At 39.3% G+C, this 17,110-nt stretch overlaps 1 protein-coding gene across 5 annotated transcripts in view; it reads right to left on the bottom strand.

Moving 5' to 3' along the window:
• Positions 1–17,110, bottom strand: part of pex5la (peroxisomal biogenesis factor 5-like a) — a 163,691-nt gene that overhangs the window by 31,570 nt on the left and 115,011 nt on the right. For 3 of the 5 annotated variants that reach the window (XM_059945808.1, XM_059945817.1, XM_059945828.1), the window contains 3 exons: positions 13,757–13,966; positions 8,743–8,866; positions 5,448–5,462 (listed from right to left, as the gene is read on the bottom strand). In XM_059945808.1, the coding sequence (XP_059801791.1) occupies positions 5,448–5,462; positions 8,743–8,866; positions 13,757–13,966 (349 nt within the window). The remainder of the gene's footprint in view (positions 1–5,447; positions 5,463–8,742; positions 8,867–13,756; positions 13,967–17,110) is intronic. The other 2 variants (XM_059945813.1, XM_059945820.1) reach the window with 2 other exon arrangements.

The following is a 17,110-nucleotide window of genomic DNA, read 5'->3' as shown; positions in this document are numbered from 1 at the left end:
TTCTAGTTCAAACTCTCCCCAATTATTGTGTTTCTTGTGTGCTGCATCAGATCCGGAGTAACAATTATTTCATTCTCATTTACACTTGTGTACAGGAAAGGACATTAAACAAACTTGAAATATCAATAAAATAAATAAAGTTGCTGCCCTCACCCCCTTTCTTGATAATGAATTAATTTCATTAAAGAAACAAATACATTACATGTTGAAAGTACAATGCAGATCAGTTAGCACTCTTAGAGTGAATGTTATCCAGCGTTAAAATGGCAACTAACAAGCTGCTGGAGGAACTTAGTGGGTCAAGCAGCACCAATGAGGCAAAGGCTAGGTCAAAGTTTTGGGACATGATCCTGCATCAGATCTCCCTTCTTTTGCCTCTACAGATGTTGCTTGACCTGCTCTATTCCTCCAGCAATTTGGTTATTTTCACTCCGGATTCCAGCATCTGTAGTCTTTTGTAATAGTTGTCCATCATTACATCTGCTAATATCCCTCAAGCCAAGACTTTAACACAATCTTTATGTGCAACTTTAGTTTTTCCAGAAATATTTTAAAATATTATTGAAAATATATTTTGTCACCTCACTTTCCTTCCAATACTGACAGAGTTAACATTGGAAATTCTGCAACATCATGGTTCTAAAATGTGCTTCCTGGATGCTGAACTTCTTTCACATTTCATTTATTTTGCATCTGCATAATAGTTAACCTGTAAAATGCTTTTAACATGCATTGAATTAATGTTTTTACACATTAGTAATAAAATTTGAATTTAATATGAATTTTACTGAACGTCTTAATAAACATTATACATTGTATTTTTACCTTAACTTTACACTTGGGGGCCTGTTTTACTTATTTTTTATTTAGAGATACAGTGTGGAACCAGCCTTTCCAGCCCTTCGAGCCGTACCTCCCAACAACCCCCGACAACGCCTGATTTAACACTAATCACGGGGCTATTTACAATGACCAATTAACCTACTAACTAGTGTGACTTTGGACCTTGGGAGGAAACCAGGGCTTGGCAGGATTTTGAAGACACTGCTGGTATATTTTTGCAGTGAAGTGCTCTCCAAGATGACTCTCTTTAATCGCTGTCATGATCCCCACATGAGCATGATTCTGACGACCAACTGCCCACCCCAGTGGTTCATTCTGAGTCGTCTAGCCTAGTACACCCACTTCCTCCAATATCCTGACCCAACTTTCATGGTCCTGGTTATTCCTCACCTGCAATGGTCTCCCCTCACTGCAAGCCACACCACACCCCCAACCCCAAACTCTGCACTGGGCCTTTAAGGTGCAGCAGGGGCCATTGCACAAAATAGATGTGGGAGGTCCAAACACTGTTTTCGGTGGGTCTTCCTGTCACTGAAGAATTTATAGAACCCACAACTTTAATTGGTCTTATTTAGGAAATCTGTAAGTGTAGTCGGTGAGCAAGGAAGTACATGTAAGAAATAGAGTTATAATGAGAGAATTTGAGGGATATTGAGGGAGAAGCAGAAAAAGGAAACATTTCCACAATACAGTGGATTCCAGTCAATTCTCTATGGGTTGAGTTAATAAATGGCAAGGGTACATTGCCAATGGCAGTTGTATACAGGCCTCCAAACAGCAGCCGGGAGTGGATTACAAATTACAGCAGGAGATAGAAACGGCGTGTCAGAAAGGCAATGTCATGATAATCATTGGGGATTTTAACATGAAAGTGGATTGGGAAAACCAGGCCAGTACTGGACCTCAAGAGAGAGAATTTGTACAGTCTAAGGGATGGCTTTTTAGAACAACTTGTAATTGAGCCCACTAGGGGATAGGCTGTGCTGGATTGGATGTTGTGCAATGATCCAGAGGTGATAAAAGAGCTTAAAAGAACCCTTAGGGAACAGTGATCACAATAGGATCTAGTTCACATTGAAATTTGAGAGGGAAAAAGTAAAATCCAGTATGCCGGTATTTCAGTGGAATAAAGGTAATTACAATGGCATGAGGAGGGAATTGGCCGAAGTTGACTGGAAAGGGACATTTGCAGGAAGGATGGCGAGTGGCAATGGCTGGAGTTTCTGCAAAAAATGAGGGTAGTGCTAGACAGATATATTCCAAATAAGAAGAAATTTTAGAATGGAAGAAGGACTGACAAGTGAAATCAGAGCCAAAGTAAAAGCAAAAGAGAGGGCAATCAAGGAAGCCAGAGATAGTGGGAAGATAGAGGATTGGGAAGCTTTTGAAAACTTGCAGAAGGAAACCAAGAAGGTCATTAGGAAGGAAAAGATGAATTATGAAAGGAAGCTGGCGACTAATATCAAAGAAGATATTAAAAGCTTTTTTTTAAGTATATAACAGGTAAAAGAGAATTGAGGGTAGATATAGGACCAATACAAAATTTCGCCAGAGATATTGTAATGAGAGATGCAGAGATGGCAGAGGAATTGAATGCGTATTTTGCATTAGTCTTCACAGTGGAAGACATCTGCAGTATACCAAACATTCAAGAGTGTCAGGAAAGTGAAGTTGATGCAGTGAAAATTGTGACTGAGAAGGTGCTCAGGAAGCTTAATGGTCTGAGGGCAGATAAATCTCCTGGACCTGATGGAATGCACACTTGGGTTCTACAGGAAGTAGCTGGAGAGATTGTGGAGGCATTAAGGATGATTTTTCAAGTATCAATAGATTCTAGCATTGTACCGGATGACTGAAAATTGCATGTTACTTCGCTATTTAAGAAGGGTGGGAGGCAGCAGAAAGGAATCTATAGACCTGTTAGCCTGACATCAGTGGTTGCAAAGTTGTTGGAATCGATTGTTAGGAATGAGCTTACAGAGTACCTGGAAGCACATGACAAGATAGGCCAAAGCCAGCATGGTTTCCTGAAAGGAAAATCCTGCCCAACAAACCTACTGCGATTCTTTGAGGAAATTACAAGCAGGGTAGACAAAGGAGATGCAGTAGACGTGTTGTACTTGGATTTTCAGAAGGCCTTTGACAAGGTACTGCACATGAGGCTACTTAACAAGATAAGAGCCCATGAAATTACAGGGAGGTTACCAGTGTTGGTGGAGCATTGGCTGGTCGGCAGAAAACAAGAGAGTGGGAATAAAGGGACCCTATTCTGGCTGGCTGCTGGTTACCAGTGGAGTTCCACAGGGGTCGGTTTTGGGACTGCTGCTTTTTACGATGTATGGCAATGATTTTGGCTACAGTATTAATGGATTTGTGGTTAAGTTTGCCAGTGATAGGTGTTGGAGTAGGTAGTGTTGAGGAAACAGAGAGATTGAGGAAACAATGTTGAGGAAACAATGAGACTTAGATAGTTCAGGGGAATGGGTGAAGAAGTGGCAAATGAAATACAATGTTGGAAAGTGTATGGTCATGCACTTTGGTGGAAGAAATAAACAGGTAGACTATTATTTAGATGGGGAGAAAATTCAAAATGCTGAGATGCAAAAGGACTTGTGAGTCCTTGTGCAAGATACCCTAAAGGTTAACCTCCAGGTTGAGTCAGTTATTAAGAAGGCGAATGCAATGTTGGCATTCATTTCTGGAGGTATAGAATATAAGAGCACGGATGTGATGTCAAGGCTCTATAAGGCACTCGTGAGACCACACGGAGTATTGTGTGCAGTTCTGGACTCCTTATTTTAGAAAGGATATACTGACTTTGCAGTGGGTTCAGAGAAGATTCACAAGAATGATTCCAGGATTGAAAGGGTTATCATATGTGGAACGTCTGGCAGCTCTTGGGCTGTATTCCCTGGAGTACAGGAGAACAGGGAGATTCTCATAGAATCATTCCGAATGTAAAAAGGTATAAACAGATTAGATATGGCAAAGTTATTTCCCATGGTAGGGGATTCTACGTCACGAAGGCATCACTTCAGGATTGAAGGACATCCATTTAGAACTGAGATGCGGAGAAATTACTTTAGCCAGAGGGTGGTAAATCTGTGGAATTTGTTGCCACGAGCGGCTGTGGAGGCCAAGTCATTGGGTGTATTTTAGGCAGAGATAGACAGGTTCTTGATTAGCCAGGGCATCAAAGGGTATGGGGCAAAGGCAGGGGAGTGGGGATGACTGGAAGAATTGGATCAGCCCATGATTGAATGGTGACGCAGACTCGATGGGGCGAACGGCCTACTTCTGCTTCCATATATTATGGTCTTACTGTCAATTGGGACACATCGGGACCAGTACATTTTTGACATAATAACAGAACTGCTCCAAGGAGCTGAAATAGCTAAAAAGATATTAAAAAAAGGCAAACAGAGTAACAAATTATGTATCTAAATAAAATGCAGAACAAATTAGAACACTATCCAGCCCTGTGGATGACTGATTCCAGGCCAGTGTTGCGAATTGAGGCATTGCGGGAGACGGAACATCAGCATTTTGCTGTGGCGGATATATGGAAAAGTGATACGGCAGATAGTCACTCTCCCATTTCACCCTGGAAATGGGTGATACCTCTCTATGTGCGGGAGGGGGAGAGAGACAGACACTGTGGAATGTCAAACTGTCAGGTAAACAGTAGTTTCTGTTGACTGCAGATCATGGTCTCTCTTTGGGAACTTTGCTGTTGCTTGGTGGGTGGTGGGTCCTAATGCTTTTTGCTGAAACGGGAGGGGGAGGGGGAAGATTGATGCTTGCTGCTGCTTGGGTGGGGGAGAGGGGGCTTTGGGGTTCTAACGTTTTTCTTTCGTTCATTCTTTTGAGGTTCAGTTTCTCGTGGGTGTCTGCAAAGACAAGTCTTTCAGGTTGTATACTGTATACATTCTCTGATAGTAAATGGAACCATCTGAACCAATAGTACTACTGCATTATAAAAACTGTATTTGTTGCTAATAGTCAATGGAGAAATTCATCTAGTGTACGTTGCCAATTATTTTAGATTCACTGTAAGTGAACAAACCCAGCACGGACAGCAAGTGGAGTTAAAGGACAGCCTTCACACAATGCTATCAATTATTGCATCCTCCAAATCTTCATTCTCATTGTAACAGTCAAGATATCATTGATACCCTCAGATTCTTCTAACTTGTTGAAGCAGTGAAATCATTTCATTTTCACTCCCAGCCGTTTCTGGCATTTCCAGGTGTGAACACTTGAAACCGAGGTGAGCAGAATAATTCTGAACAGACTTACTGCTTATTTCTCACCAGTTATCAGAGACAAAAGTCACTGCTGTTTGAACACAAACACACACAACTGATGCTATTTAACAACTATTCGTTCTAAACACAGTGTAACATCTAATGGCTACACAAGTACATGCAACTGATACTAGTTGTAAACTGTTCAGCAACTCACAATCAGCAACTGACAAAGAAAGGTCTGACCTAGCAGCGATATTAAAAGATCTTGATTGAAAGTATGCCCTATCTCCAGATCCAAGTATATATAATAAGCGTATTGAAATCCAATCCAAGTATAATCTTCTGCTGACTTACCCAATTGAACGACAGCTGTTGAGAGATAAAACTCAATTTTACATTCACGGGGATAGAACTGGTAGTTTACTAGCCAATCGCTTAAAATCTTTTACAATTAATCGTCAAATCACAGAAAATTTTAAAGATAATGGAACTAAGACATCCGACCATTCTGAAATTAACAACGCATTTAAAGACTTTTACCTAAGTTGTATCAGTCTGACTCTTCTTCAGATGATACCTATATGAATGTTTTTTTCAGTAATATCAATATTCCTACATTGTCTGCTGATAGTCTAACACAGTTAGATCAGCCTATTTCCAATGAAGAAGTGGCTGAGGCTATACGTGCTTTGCATTCTGGTAAGACCCCAGGACCTGATGGCTTTCCTGGGGAGTTTTATAAAACTTTCACTACATTACTTACACCTTATTTATCCTCTGTTTTATCAGAGTCCTTTAAATCAGGTAAACTCCCTCAATCTTTTTATGAAGCTTTTATTTCTCTTATTCTTAAAAATCCAGCTGAATGTTCTTCATACAGACCGATTTCTTTATTAAATGTTGATGCAAAAATTTTATCCAAAATCTTAGCTCAAAGACTTGAAAATATTCTACCATCTATTATATCACATGACCAGACAGGATTTATTAAAAATCATTACTCACATTTTAAAATACATCAGTTATTGAATGAGATATATTCACCATCCAAAAAAAATCAGAGTGTATATTATCCTTAGATGCAGAAAAAGCCTTTGATAGGATTACGTGGAATTATCTTTTTAAGACCTTAGAAGAGTTTAATTTTCGGCCTAATTTTATTTGTTGGGTTAAATTAATCTACTTGTCTCCTACCGCTCAGGTTATTACTAACTCCCAAATTTCTAAGCCCTTTAAATTACAGCGGGGAACTAGACAAGGATGTCCTCTTAGTCCTTTACTTTTTGCTTTAGCTATAGAACCCTTAGCAATAGCACTTCGAGAATCTAAGGACATTTCTGGTATACTAAGGGAAGGTATGTCTCATAAAATTTCATTATACACTGATGATATTTTACTTTTTATCTCTAACACTGAAACTTCTTTATCTTTGGTTCTTTCTTTAATCTCCCAGTTTAGTTCTTTTTCAGGATATAAGCTGAACCTACATAAAAGTGAGCTACTTCCTTTAAATGACTTAATGTCATCAAATGCCAAATTTCCGTTCAAAGTTGTTACAGGTCAATTTACATATCTAGGTGTAACAATTACTAAAAACTTCAAGAATTTATTTAAAGAAAACTTAAACCCCTTATTGAATTATGTGAAAAAGACGCTTTCTAAATGGTCCCCTCTTTCTTTATCCCTAATTGGCCGAATTAATTCGATTAAAATGAAGATTCTTCTTAAATTTTTATATCTTTTTCAGGCCTTACCTATTTTTATTCCTAAGACGTACTTTGATTCTTTAGATTCAATTTCAACCTCTTATATTTGGAATAATAAACAAGCTCGTTTAAGTAAAGTTTACTTACAAAGAAATAAAGAGATGGGTGGACTAGCCCTACCCAATTTTAGGTTTTACTATTGGGCTGCCAATATAAGGAATATTACTTTCTGGTCCTATTATATTTATCATAAAGATTGCCCATCATGGGTCTCCTTAGAAGTTAATTCTGTAAAAAATTCCTCTATTGTCTCTCTTCTTGGATCATACTCTTTTTCAGCAAATAAAACAACAGGTAACATAATTGTTGAGCAAACTTTAAGGATCTGGTCTCAATTTAGAAAATTTTTTGGTTTAGTGTATTTTTCATTATCATCTCCCATTCTCCTTAATTATTTTTTTATCCCTTCCATGACTGATAAAGTCTTTAAGGATTGGGATGAACTAGGTATTAAGTGTTTTTGGGACCTGTTTATCTCAGGATCTCTTGCTTCATTTGACCAATTGTCAAATAAATTTGCACTCCCAAAATCACATTTTTACAGGGACCTTCAAATTAGAGATTTTCAAATTACAGAATCTTAATTTCCTCTGCCTTGTCTTATATACAGCCGGGTTTTGGTACGAACTTAAACCAATCACAGGATAAGGACTATTTCATAAACATAAGAGATTCTGAAAATACTGGAAACCTTGAGCAGTGCACACTGAAGGCAGCAAGAACTCAGCAAGTTAGACAGTATCTATGGAGAGGGATAAACAGTCGACGATTCAGACTGAGATGCTTCATAAGGACCAGAAAGGAAGGGTGCAGAAGCCAGTTTAGAAGGTGGTACGAGGAATAGGAGGACAAACTGGCATTTGCTAGGTGAAACCAAGTGTGGGGGAAGGTGGGTGGGCAGGGGAGAGGGATGAAGAAGCTGGGAGGGGTCAGGTGGAACAGGTAAAGAGATGAAGTAGAAAGAATCTGATAAGAGAGCATAGTAGACCATGGAAGAAAGGGAAGGAGGAGGGGAACCAGAGTAGGGAATGGAAAAAGAAAGAAGGGAGAAATTACTGCAAGCTGGAGAAATCAATATTGTTGCCATCAGGTTGGAAGCTACCCAGATGGAATATGAGGTGTTGCTCCTCCAACCTGAGTTTGTCTCAGCATGGCAGTGAAGGACACGTCAGAATAGTAATAGGAAATCAAACAAAATGGATAGCTACCCGGAGATCCTCCTTTTTGCAACAGACAAGAGCAAAGCTATTTCACATATTGATTCCACTTAATCACAAACGTGGTTCAACTGCTGTCAAAACTATGGGAAGGAGCGTGCAACATTGAGTTGAGATATTCATGCCTCAGGTTGCCAAGGACAATCATCTCAGTTGGAGTGATATTCTATTTTGATGAAAGAGGAGTGATTTCTTTTGAGATTAACATGCAGTTGATGGAGAATAAAATTACTGAAGATAACAGTGAGAAACAAAATCTCAGGTTTGCCGCAAACTTAAATTATTCACATATACTATGCAAGTTTGGTTAAGGTATTTGTTTAACGATCTTGTTCAGATGTTCTACTTGTGTAAAAGATTTCACCCGCAAAGACATTTTGTAACATCGTTTTCCCCTCTGAATGTGCTGGTGAATGTGATATGCATTCAGACCCGGTGCTGTTTGAATTAAATTTACTTAACTTTAAGTTCTCTATTATGCAAGTGGCAAAGAATAATATTGCAGGTTTCATATCAGAATGGATTCTGTCTGATTAGGGAACCTGAGCTTTCTCATGGAGCTAAGAACAAGTGAAAAGCTCAGATTATTTATCTCAGAGGCACGTGGTACCTTCCAGTCACAGGATTAGGTTGCAGCAATGAGGGACTAATAAGAAGAACATTTACCAGAGGAACTCCTGTGAAGCAATCCTGTTGGAACATCTCCTTTCCGTTACCCATTGTTCCTCAGGAGTCTTTGCACTCTGCAAATTCACTTCTTCCCACTTCTCTATACGTGGTGGGATACTAACTAAACAAAGTTGAAAAAAAACATTGTTATTGCCAGACAAGGGAATTAAAAAAACTTCCTTTCTTGGTTGACAAAGTATAAATCTTCAACATGTAAGCGGAATGAGCTATTTTGAATAAAAATCATTAAAAATTATAGAAACAAGCAACTGTAGATTCTGTCAATTGAAGCAAAACCAAATTGCAGGAAGAAAATTCAGAGGCTTGAAGTGTATCCGTGAAGGAAAAAGCTTGGTCGATGTTTTGAGTTGAGACCCTGCATCTGGACTATTTTTAAATTTTTATGCAACAGTTAAATCTTTATTTACATTCAATTAAGATCTTTTACTTTCTAATTAGAAAGGAAGTGAAAAGTTTGGCGCAAGTTGGTGGAAATGTCAAATATCAACAAGCACAGGCTTAAGCAAGAGGGTGAAGGTTTAGAGGAGATGTACTCAGAGAATGGTAGGTGCCTGGAACACTAAGAGGAGAGAGCGATATTTAACGAACATTTAGGCAGACACATGAACAGGTAGTGAATGAAGGATATGGATTCCATGCAGGTAAATGGGATTAAATAGATCATCAGTACAGACATGGTAGACCTAAAGCCTATGGATAGGCTCTGGGGATTTTAGCACCATTTTTTTTTGCTCATGGCATTATTTAATCAGTTAATCTATTCTCAACAATAAAACAAATGTTAGAAATGCTCATTCTGGTCATCTCATTACAGGAAGGATGTGGATGCTATAGAAAGAGTGCAGTAGGTATTTACAAGGATGTTGCTTGGATTGGAGAGCAAGCCTTACAAAAATAGGTTGAGTGAACGGAGGATGAGAGGTGACATGATAGAAGTGTATAAGATGATGAGAGGCATCGATCGTGTGGAGAGCCAGAGGCTTTTCCCCAGGGCTGAATGGCTAACACGAAGGAGCATAGTTTTAAGGTGCTTGCATGTAGGTACAAGGGAGACGTCAGGGGTAAATTTTTCCACACAGAGAGTGGTGGGTGCATGGAATGCACTGCTGCCGAAGGTGGTGGAGGCGGATACAAAAAGGACTTTTAAGAGATCCTTTGGTACATGGAGCTTAGAGGGCTAAGTGGTAGGGGAATTCTAGGCAGTTTCTAGAGCAGGTTACATGGTCAGCACAACGTTGTGCTGTAGATTTTCTATGTTCTATTATCAGAGCTTGCATTTCAGATATACAAAATTACCTTTATTTAGTACTGATACAAAAATGATGAATGAGGGTATAGATCGGGTGGAATATTAGCAAATGGAATTTAATCCTGACAAGTTATGTCAGGTTTGAAGTATCTGGAGAACTGGGACATGCATAGTATTATACTGAGAAATGTTGATGAACAGAGACTTACTAGAACTCCAACTCCATAGTTCCCCTGAAAGTGAAGTGGGTAGACAAGGTGGTGAAGAGACCTACAGCACGTTTGTCTCCATTGGTCAGGGCATGGAATGCAAGTGTTGGAACATAGTGTTGCAACTTTACAAAGCACTGGTTAGACTGCACCTGAAGCACAGAGGGCAGCTCATGTCATCAGGCCAAGGGAAGATGTCAATGTACTAGAGAGATTGGATAGGATGGACTTACACACTGTGGCCACTTTGTTAGGTACATCTGCTCATTAATGCAAATATGTAGCACCCAATTACGTGGCAGCAACTCAATGCATAAAAGCATGCAGACATGGTCAAGAGGTTCAGTTGTTGTTCAGACCAAACATTAGAATGGGGAAGAAATGTGATCGAAGTGACTTTAACCATGGTGTGATTGTTGGTGTCAGATGGGGTGGTTTGAGCATTTCAGAATCTGCTCATCTCCTGGGTTATTCCACACACAATAATCTCGAGAGTTTACAGGGCACGGTACCGAAACAAAACACATCCAATGAGTGGCAGTTCTCAAAGTTCAAAGAACATTTATTATCAAAGTATGTAAATATAAAGTATGTAAACTTTATACACCCTTGAGGTTTGTCCCCTTACAGGCAACCACAAAACAAAAAAAAACGTATTAAAACATAAGAAGACCATCAACACCACATGTGCAGACAGAGAAAAAATGAATTGTACAAACAATAAAAGGAAGCAAATAGCATTCAGAAATGAAGTTCACAAAAGTGAGTTCACAGGTGCCCATTAGTTGCTGTGGGTGAAGAAGCCTTGGTAATGAGAGAGGTCAGAGGAGAATGGTCAGACTGGTTCAAGCTGACAGGAAGGTGACAGTAACTCAATTAACCACAAATTACAACAGTGGCTTGCCAAAAAGCATCTCTGAATGCACAATACGTCAAACCTTGAAGTGGATGGACTACTGCAGCACAAAGATTGCTATTTTCCCTAAAGTGAAGGAGGCAGCTTACTGGCACCTTAAAACGACTTGCTTTGGGCAGATCGGCTTTGTCAGGTGGGTTGGCAGCTTATCGAGAAGGAAAACTCTCACCTCAAACCTCCACTGCCTTGTGGCTATACCCACTCACAAGGAAGGCTTTGGGAGTAAGCCCTGAGGAAAAATCTGGAGTTGGAGTCCCTAAGGCAGTCCTACACATTGCTGGTAACAAACTGTATTGGCCTCTGCTGTTCCTTTGGATGCATCAACTGCATGGAAAAGGAGAGCCTGTTACGTGGGCCACAGCTCGCTCTCCGTATCGTGCTACCCAGGCTTGCGTATCATATAGACAGCCAGGATACATCATCCATGGTCAGTAGAGGGCCACAAGATCAGGCAGATAGTCAAAATAATTTTCCTATGGCAGGGCTATCAAAACAAGAGGGGGTAGATTTAAGGTGCAAGGAAGGAAACTGAGCGGATTTTTTCATAGCGCACAAAAGGAGGTAGATATCTAGAACACAGAGCCAGAAGAGATGGTTGAATCAGATACAGTTACTACATTTAAGAGGCATTCAGACAAACACTTAAATAGACAAGCCATAGAAAGGTACAAACCTAATGCAGGCAAATGGGATTAGTGCAGATGGACAAAATGATTGGCATTGATGTGGTAGACCGAAGGACTTGTTTCTGTGCTGTATAATACTTAAAACGCTAAATTAGTGAATTTAACATTTCAGGCCTGTTTCCATCAGGTCTGGTGCTTCAGATAAATGTTAATCCAAAATGCTAATTTCAATCAGAGCTGAGTTAGTCCTGGATTTTCTAGCCTAGAAATTGGTCACTCTTGCACATATTTCAATGAAAAACATGCTGGACCTCTCTGATGATAACTTTCAGGTTGACTAACAGCTGCTGGGAGAACTACCTTGGCACATCCCATCCAAGCATGGCCACTATCTGCCCGGTGCCAGTCATGCAATTACTGACACCACAGGTTCTGCAGCACTTTGGGTTGGGGGAGGGGAGGGGAAGGAACCTAAAAACCTTTGTCCCGTCTGGCAGAATTAGGAACTGAGATGAAGTTGAGGGGCCGTATCATCACACTAATGTCCCACATGCTTTGCTGTTTACTGATTGCAAGATATTTAATACTTCAATGAAGCTCCCTGCTTTTAAAGAAATCATATATGACAAGCACATAGTGATCACAGGACAGATCATCAGCACACAGCCTGTTGCAATTTCAAAATCAAAACAGTCAGTTCACCTCAGCAGGTGCATACAGATTGCAGAGTACCTCACCTCCCCAAATTAGTCTCTCCTCTACACCTTTTTGGAATCAGAATCATATACCATGAAATTTGTTGTTTTGCGGGAGCAATAAAATGCAATACATACAATATACTATAAATTATAACAAAGAATACACACGCACACGTGGGGAGGGGGAGAGAGGGGGATGAGAGAGCGCGGGAGAGGGAGAGCACTCCAGGAAGACAAAGAGTGAGGGAGAGTGAGAGAGAGAGAATATGCATGTGTCTTCAGGCTCCTATACCATCTGATGGTAGCAATGAGAAAAGGTTATGTCCTAGGTGGTGGGAGTCCCTAATGATGGATGCTGTAATGATTTTCTGGTGTTATACTGTGGCTGTAAGAGTTCTTTAAGCATGATAAATTAACTGCAGTTAACACATTAGTGACAGTCCAAGTGTGGCAGTTCCAAGTACTACTTCAAGGTCCTGACTATAGCATGAAATTTTCATACATCTGTGACCAATTCTGAAACCCCTCACAATATGGGAGTAAATCTTGGCACTACACAGAGTACATATTTATTATGCTAAAGAGGGTGAACAATTTCTTGGTATCCAATTCTGATTTCAAGTATCTGCAGTAATTTCCTTTAGTTGTACTTTATGTTCAGTTACTTATTCCAGCATTTTCTCTGTCTAGTAAAACTAACTTTGTTTGTTTAGTAACAAAAAAGACTTACAATATAAAGCTCCAATACTGCCCAAGAAATATACAAATATACATATTTCTACTATAAAGTGCCCAATGTATGACCTATGACATAGGAAAGGATATTAATAAAATGAAAGCAGAAAATGTATACATGTAAATTTTTTGCAAGAAAACTTACTCATTTTATTTACCAAGTAGTTCAACAATCTTATTACAAAAGTGAAAATGATCGATACAAAATTAAAAATTGTCATGTTCAGAAAATTCCAAATATTAATCAGAAAATTAATCTGAAAACTTCAGTCAGTATCTATCAAGAGTACAAACAATTTATGGACCCTTTTTAAGAATTAAATTTCAGAGCTTTCATAGATTTAGGTTCAAAGTTCAAAGTAAATTTTTAATCAAAGTACATATATGTCACCATATACAACCCTGAGTTTTGTTTTCTTGAATGGTTGCTCAATTTATGCAAACTGTATGTAGGTCACCTAAAATTTAAATGATCAAGCAGCATGGCAGGGAAGCTTAAAATAATGTTAATGTCGACAGAATATAATGAAATAATTCAGGATTGATTTGGTCCATACCAGCATCCAGGGATGGTCTATGTGGGGATTTGACACTCTGAGTACTCTGCTCAATTTCTACTTTGATTAGATCGGTGTCATCTGGCTCTTTTCTAAAGGAGGCAGTTTTAGCTGCTTCACTTCTTGAGGCAACATCAGATTTCTTTGTCTTATTACTGCTTGTCATAGCTGGCTCCATAAGGTCCAGGAGATCCAAAGCTGGTGACAGAACTGCAATATTAAATGGTATTATTAAAAGTGAATGAACAGTAGCCCAACTAGTAAAATAGATTTACATTAGTTTTCATGTGGAAATATTTTGATAATGGCATTTCAGCCTTTTTATCTTTAAAATTACTTCTCATGAGTAATTTCTGACTCTGCTCGTCAGATATGTTGTAATTTCAGGAACATATTCCACACAGGTTTACATCCATTTTTTTAAATGGTTGGAATATTACATGCATTTGAATCAGGCTTCTGATATGAAATAGACGAGACTCCAATCCAACACTATTAAGCAGGATAATACAAATTATATCGTTATATAATTAGGATATATATTACAGACTTTATAAAAGTCTGTATCTAATCATTTTACAAGTAGATTCAACAACACACAATGAAACTTTTACACCATTCTCCCAGTGGGGAGGTCATGCTCAGACAAGTTAATGGGTAGAGAACAGCCATCAACACTGCTGCCTTAATTTGTCAGCCTGTTTCCTGCAACTGTAGGCTTTCTGATGAAAGAACTGCTCCTCTTAGGAAAACCAAAGACATAGGTAAAATAAGTTTATAGGTGTAATTGTTCAGCTGATTTGTTGCTGGAGTGCACCAGCAAAATACATCATGTTTACTACTTGTATCATATATAGTTGTCTTTGCTACAAAGATACTGTTTTCACATCTGCAATTGTTCTACGTGTTCTTTGAGAAACTGATATGTAATTCCAGTCATGAATTATTTCTTCATTCATTGTTATGTCCTTCAGTATTGTCAGCTGTTGGAAGGCAAAATATTTACATCAGGTGAGCAAAATGTTGTCATTTGATTGGTTAATACATTTAAACATGGGTAATTTTAAACTAACCTGCCTATTGAAAAGCTGCAGAATTGAACTGACCAGTGTTTTACAGCTGTCTGATTTAATATTCTATTGAAGTAAAATCAAACATACGGAAGGCTAAAATTATCCTCTTAATGCACTTGTCAATCACATTGTTTAATAAGTTACCTTTGAACCCACAAACTAATTCACAGCTACATTCAACACAAGATTCTAAAGCAGTCTCGGCTTTCCACAGGGATCGCTCCCTACATGACTCCCTTGTCCATTCAGCCCCTCCATCCCTCCCCACCGACCTCCATCCGGGCACTCATCCCTGCAAACGGAAGAAGTGCTACACCTGCCCCCACACTTCTTCCCTCACCACCATCCCAGGTCCCAGACAGTCCTTTCAGGTGAGGCACCACTTCACCTGCCAGTCAACTGGGGTGATATACTGGATCCAGTGCTCCCGATGTGGCCATTTATAATTGGGGAGACACGCCGCAGATTGGGATACCATTTCGCCGAACACCGGTGCTCAGTCCTCCAGCAGTGGCAGGATCTCCCTGTGGCCACACACTTCAATTCCACAGAGCACTCCCACTCCAATATGTCTGTCCATGGCCTCCTCTACCGTCAAGATGAGGCCACACACAGGTCGATAGAGCAATACCTTATCTCCCGCCTAGGTAGCCTCCTACCTGCCAGCATGAACATTCAACTCCCAGACCTCCGTTGATACCCCTGCCTACCTCTATCCCTATCTATTATTTCAGTCTGGTTCTCTTTCTCTCTCTTTTCTCCCCCCTCACTATAATCTCCCCCCAGCCCTACTTTTCTTTCTCTTTTTTTCCCCATAATTCTCCACCTTCCCCCTAGCCCATTTCCCTCCAGCCTATCACTTCCCAGCTCTCTACTTCATCCCTCCCCCCCCCACTTCTTATCCCCTCTCCACCATCCCATGTTACTTCACTCCTGATGAAGGGTTTCAGCCCGAAACATTGTCATTACCTCCTCCCATCGATGTTGTCTGGCCTGCTGGATTCTGCCAGCATTTTGTGTTCTAAAGCAGACTTGATTTTATGAATGGCGGTTAGTTACCACTAAAAACATCTCAAAGAAGTTTCACTTGCTTATTAAGTGGATTAACTGAAAATATATTAATTGTTTAAGAACTTCATTATCTCAAGGACAAATCTTGCCCGATAACATTTGACATGGTGAAAGGCCGAGAAAAATTTTGGTTTTGATGACAACAACGTGAACACTTATCACATCTTAATTTCATCATACAAAAACTAAAGAAACACGGGTAAAGCGCTGACAATAGACAAAATGCTGGAGTAACTTTAGTCAGGCAGCACCTCCTGAGTTCCTCCAACATTTTGTGCGTTAACTCTGGATTTCCGGAATCTGCATAATCTCTATTGTTTATGACTATACTGTCAATATAGTTACAATAACATCAATATTTTATGAATATGCAATTATTGTTCTCCATATAGCTTCAGATAAAACCCATTTAATATATACCAGATAAAGCTTACTTAAATACATCTTTTTGCTACTTGCTGTTCACTTGCCCAACTACAGAGTTTCACGTCTATTTATCAAATTACCCTGAGGAATTAAATAATTTAATGCTAAATGAACAGAATTATTTATTGTTTACCCATTAATAAGTCTAAGAGATTGTGGGGTAAAATTAATTGCAAGGCTTTTAACAATTGGTTTTTAATTAGGGGCTTGCACTCTCTCAATATGAATGTAGACTTTGATAGATTAAGATACCCTCACTAACCTAAATGCTATGGCTTCATAAATTACAAGCAGTTTGCTTTACCTCAGAGTATCCAAAGATTCAAATTCTTCCCTCCTGCATCTTCTACCAAAGTTTCAGTGAGAATCTCTCCTTGAGGAACCCCTCTAGTTATTCCATTTTCTTTCTCATTTTACTAGCACTTACTAAACTGTTGGTTGCCACAGAACTTCACCATGGGATCTCTTTTGTATCAACAGATTCAATCAAAACTCTCCTAATCAAAGCCAAATTTGAAGGTGAGACGCAGCTTGAAGAGGAACAGAAATCATTCTTCTTATCTTACTGGCAGATAAAGCAGAACACTGGCAATACTGAACAACACGCATTTTTAGATAAAAGCTATGGATGCCTTATTTCACACCTGGATGTGAATTACAGACTATATTGTTGCTGGAATATACATCACATCAAAAGGGCACCCCGAAGACAAAGTATTGTCTGTATTTAGATAGTAATTACAAAACACATTAGAACTTTGGCTTTATTATAAGAGGAAGGAAG

Source organism: Hypanus sabinus, chromosome 2 (assembly GCF_030144855.1).
Source record: "Hypanus sabinus isolate sHypSab1 chromosome 2, sHypSab1.hap1, whole genome shotgun sequence".
In the NCBI taxonomy this organism is placed as follows: domain Eukaryota; kingdom Metazoa; phylum Chordata; class Chondrichthyes; order Myliobatiformes; family Dasyatidae; genus Hypanus; species Hypanus sabinus.
The sequence above is the reverse complement of the archived record's forward strand: the minus strand, read 5'-3'. Positions and strand labels throughout refer to the sequence as shown.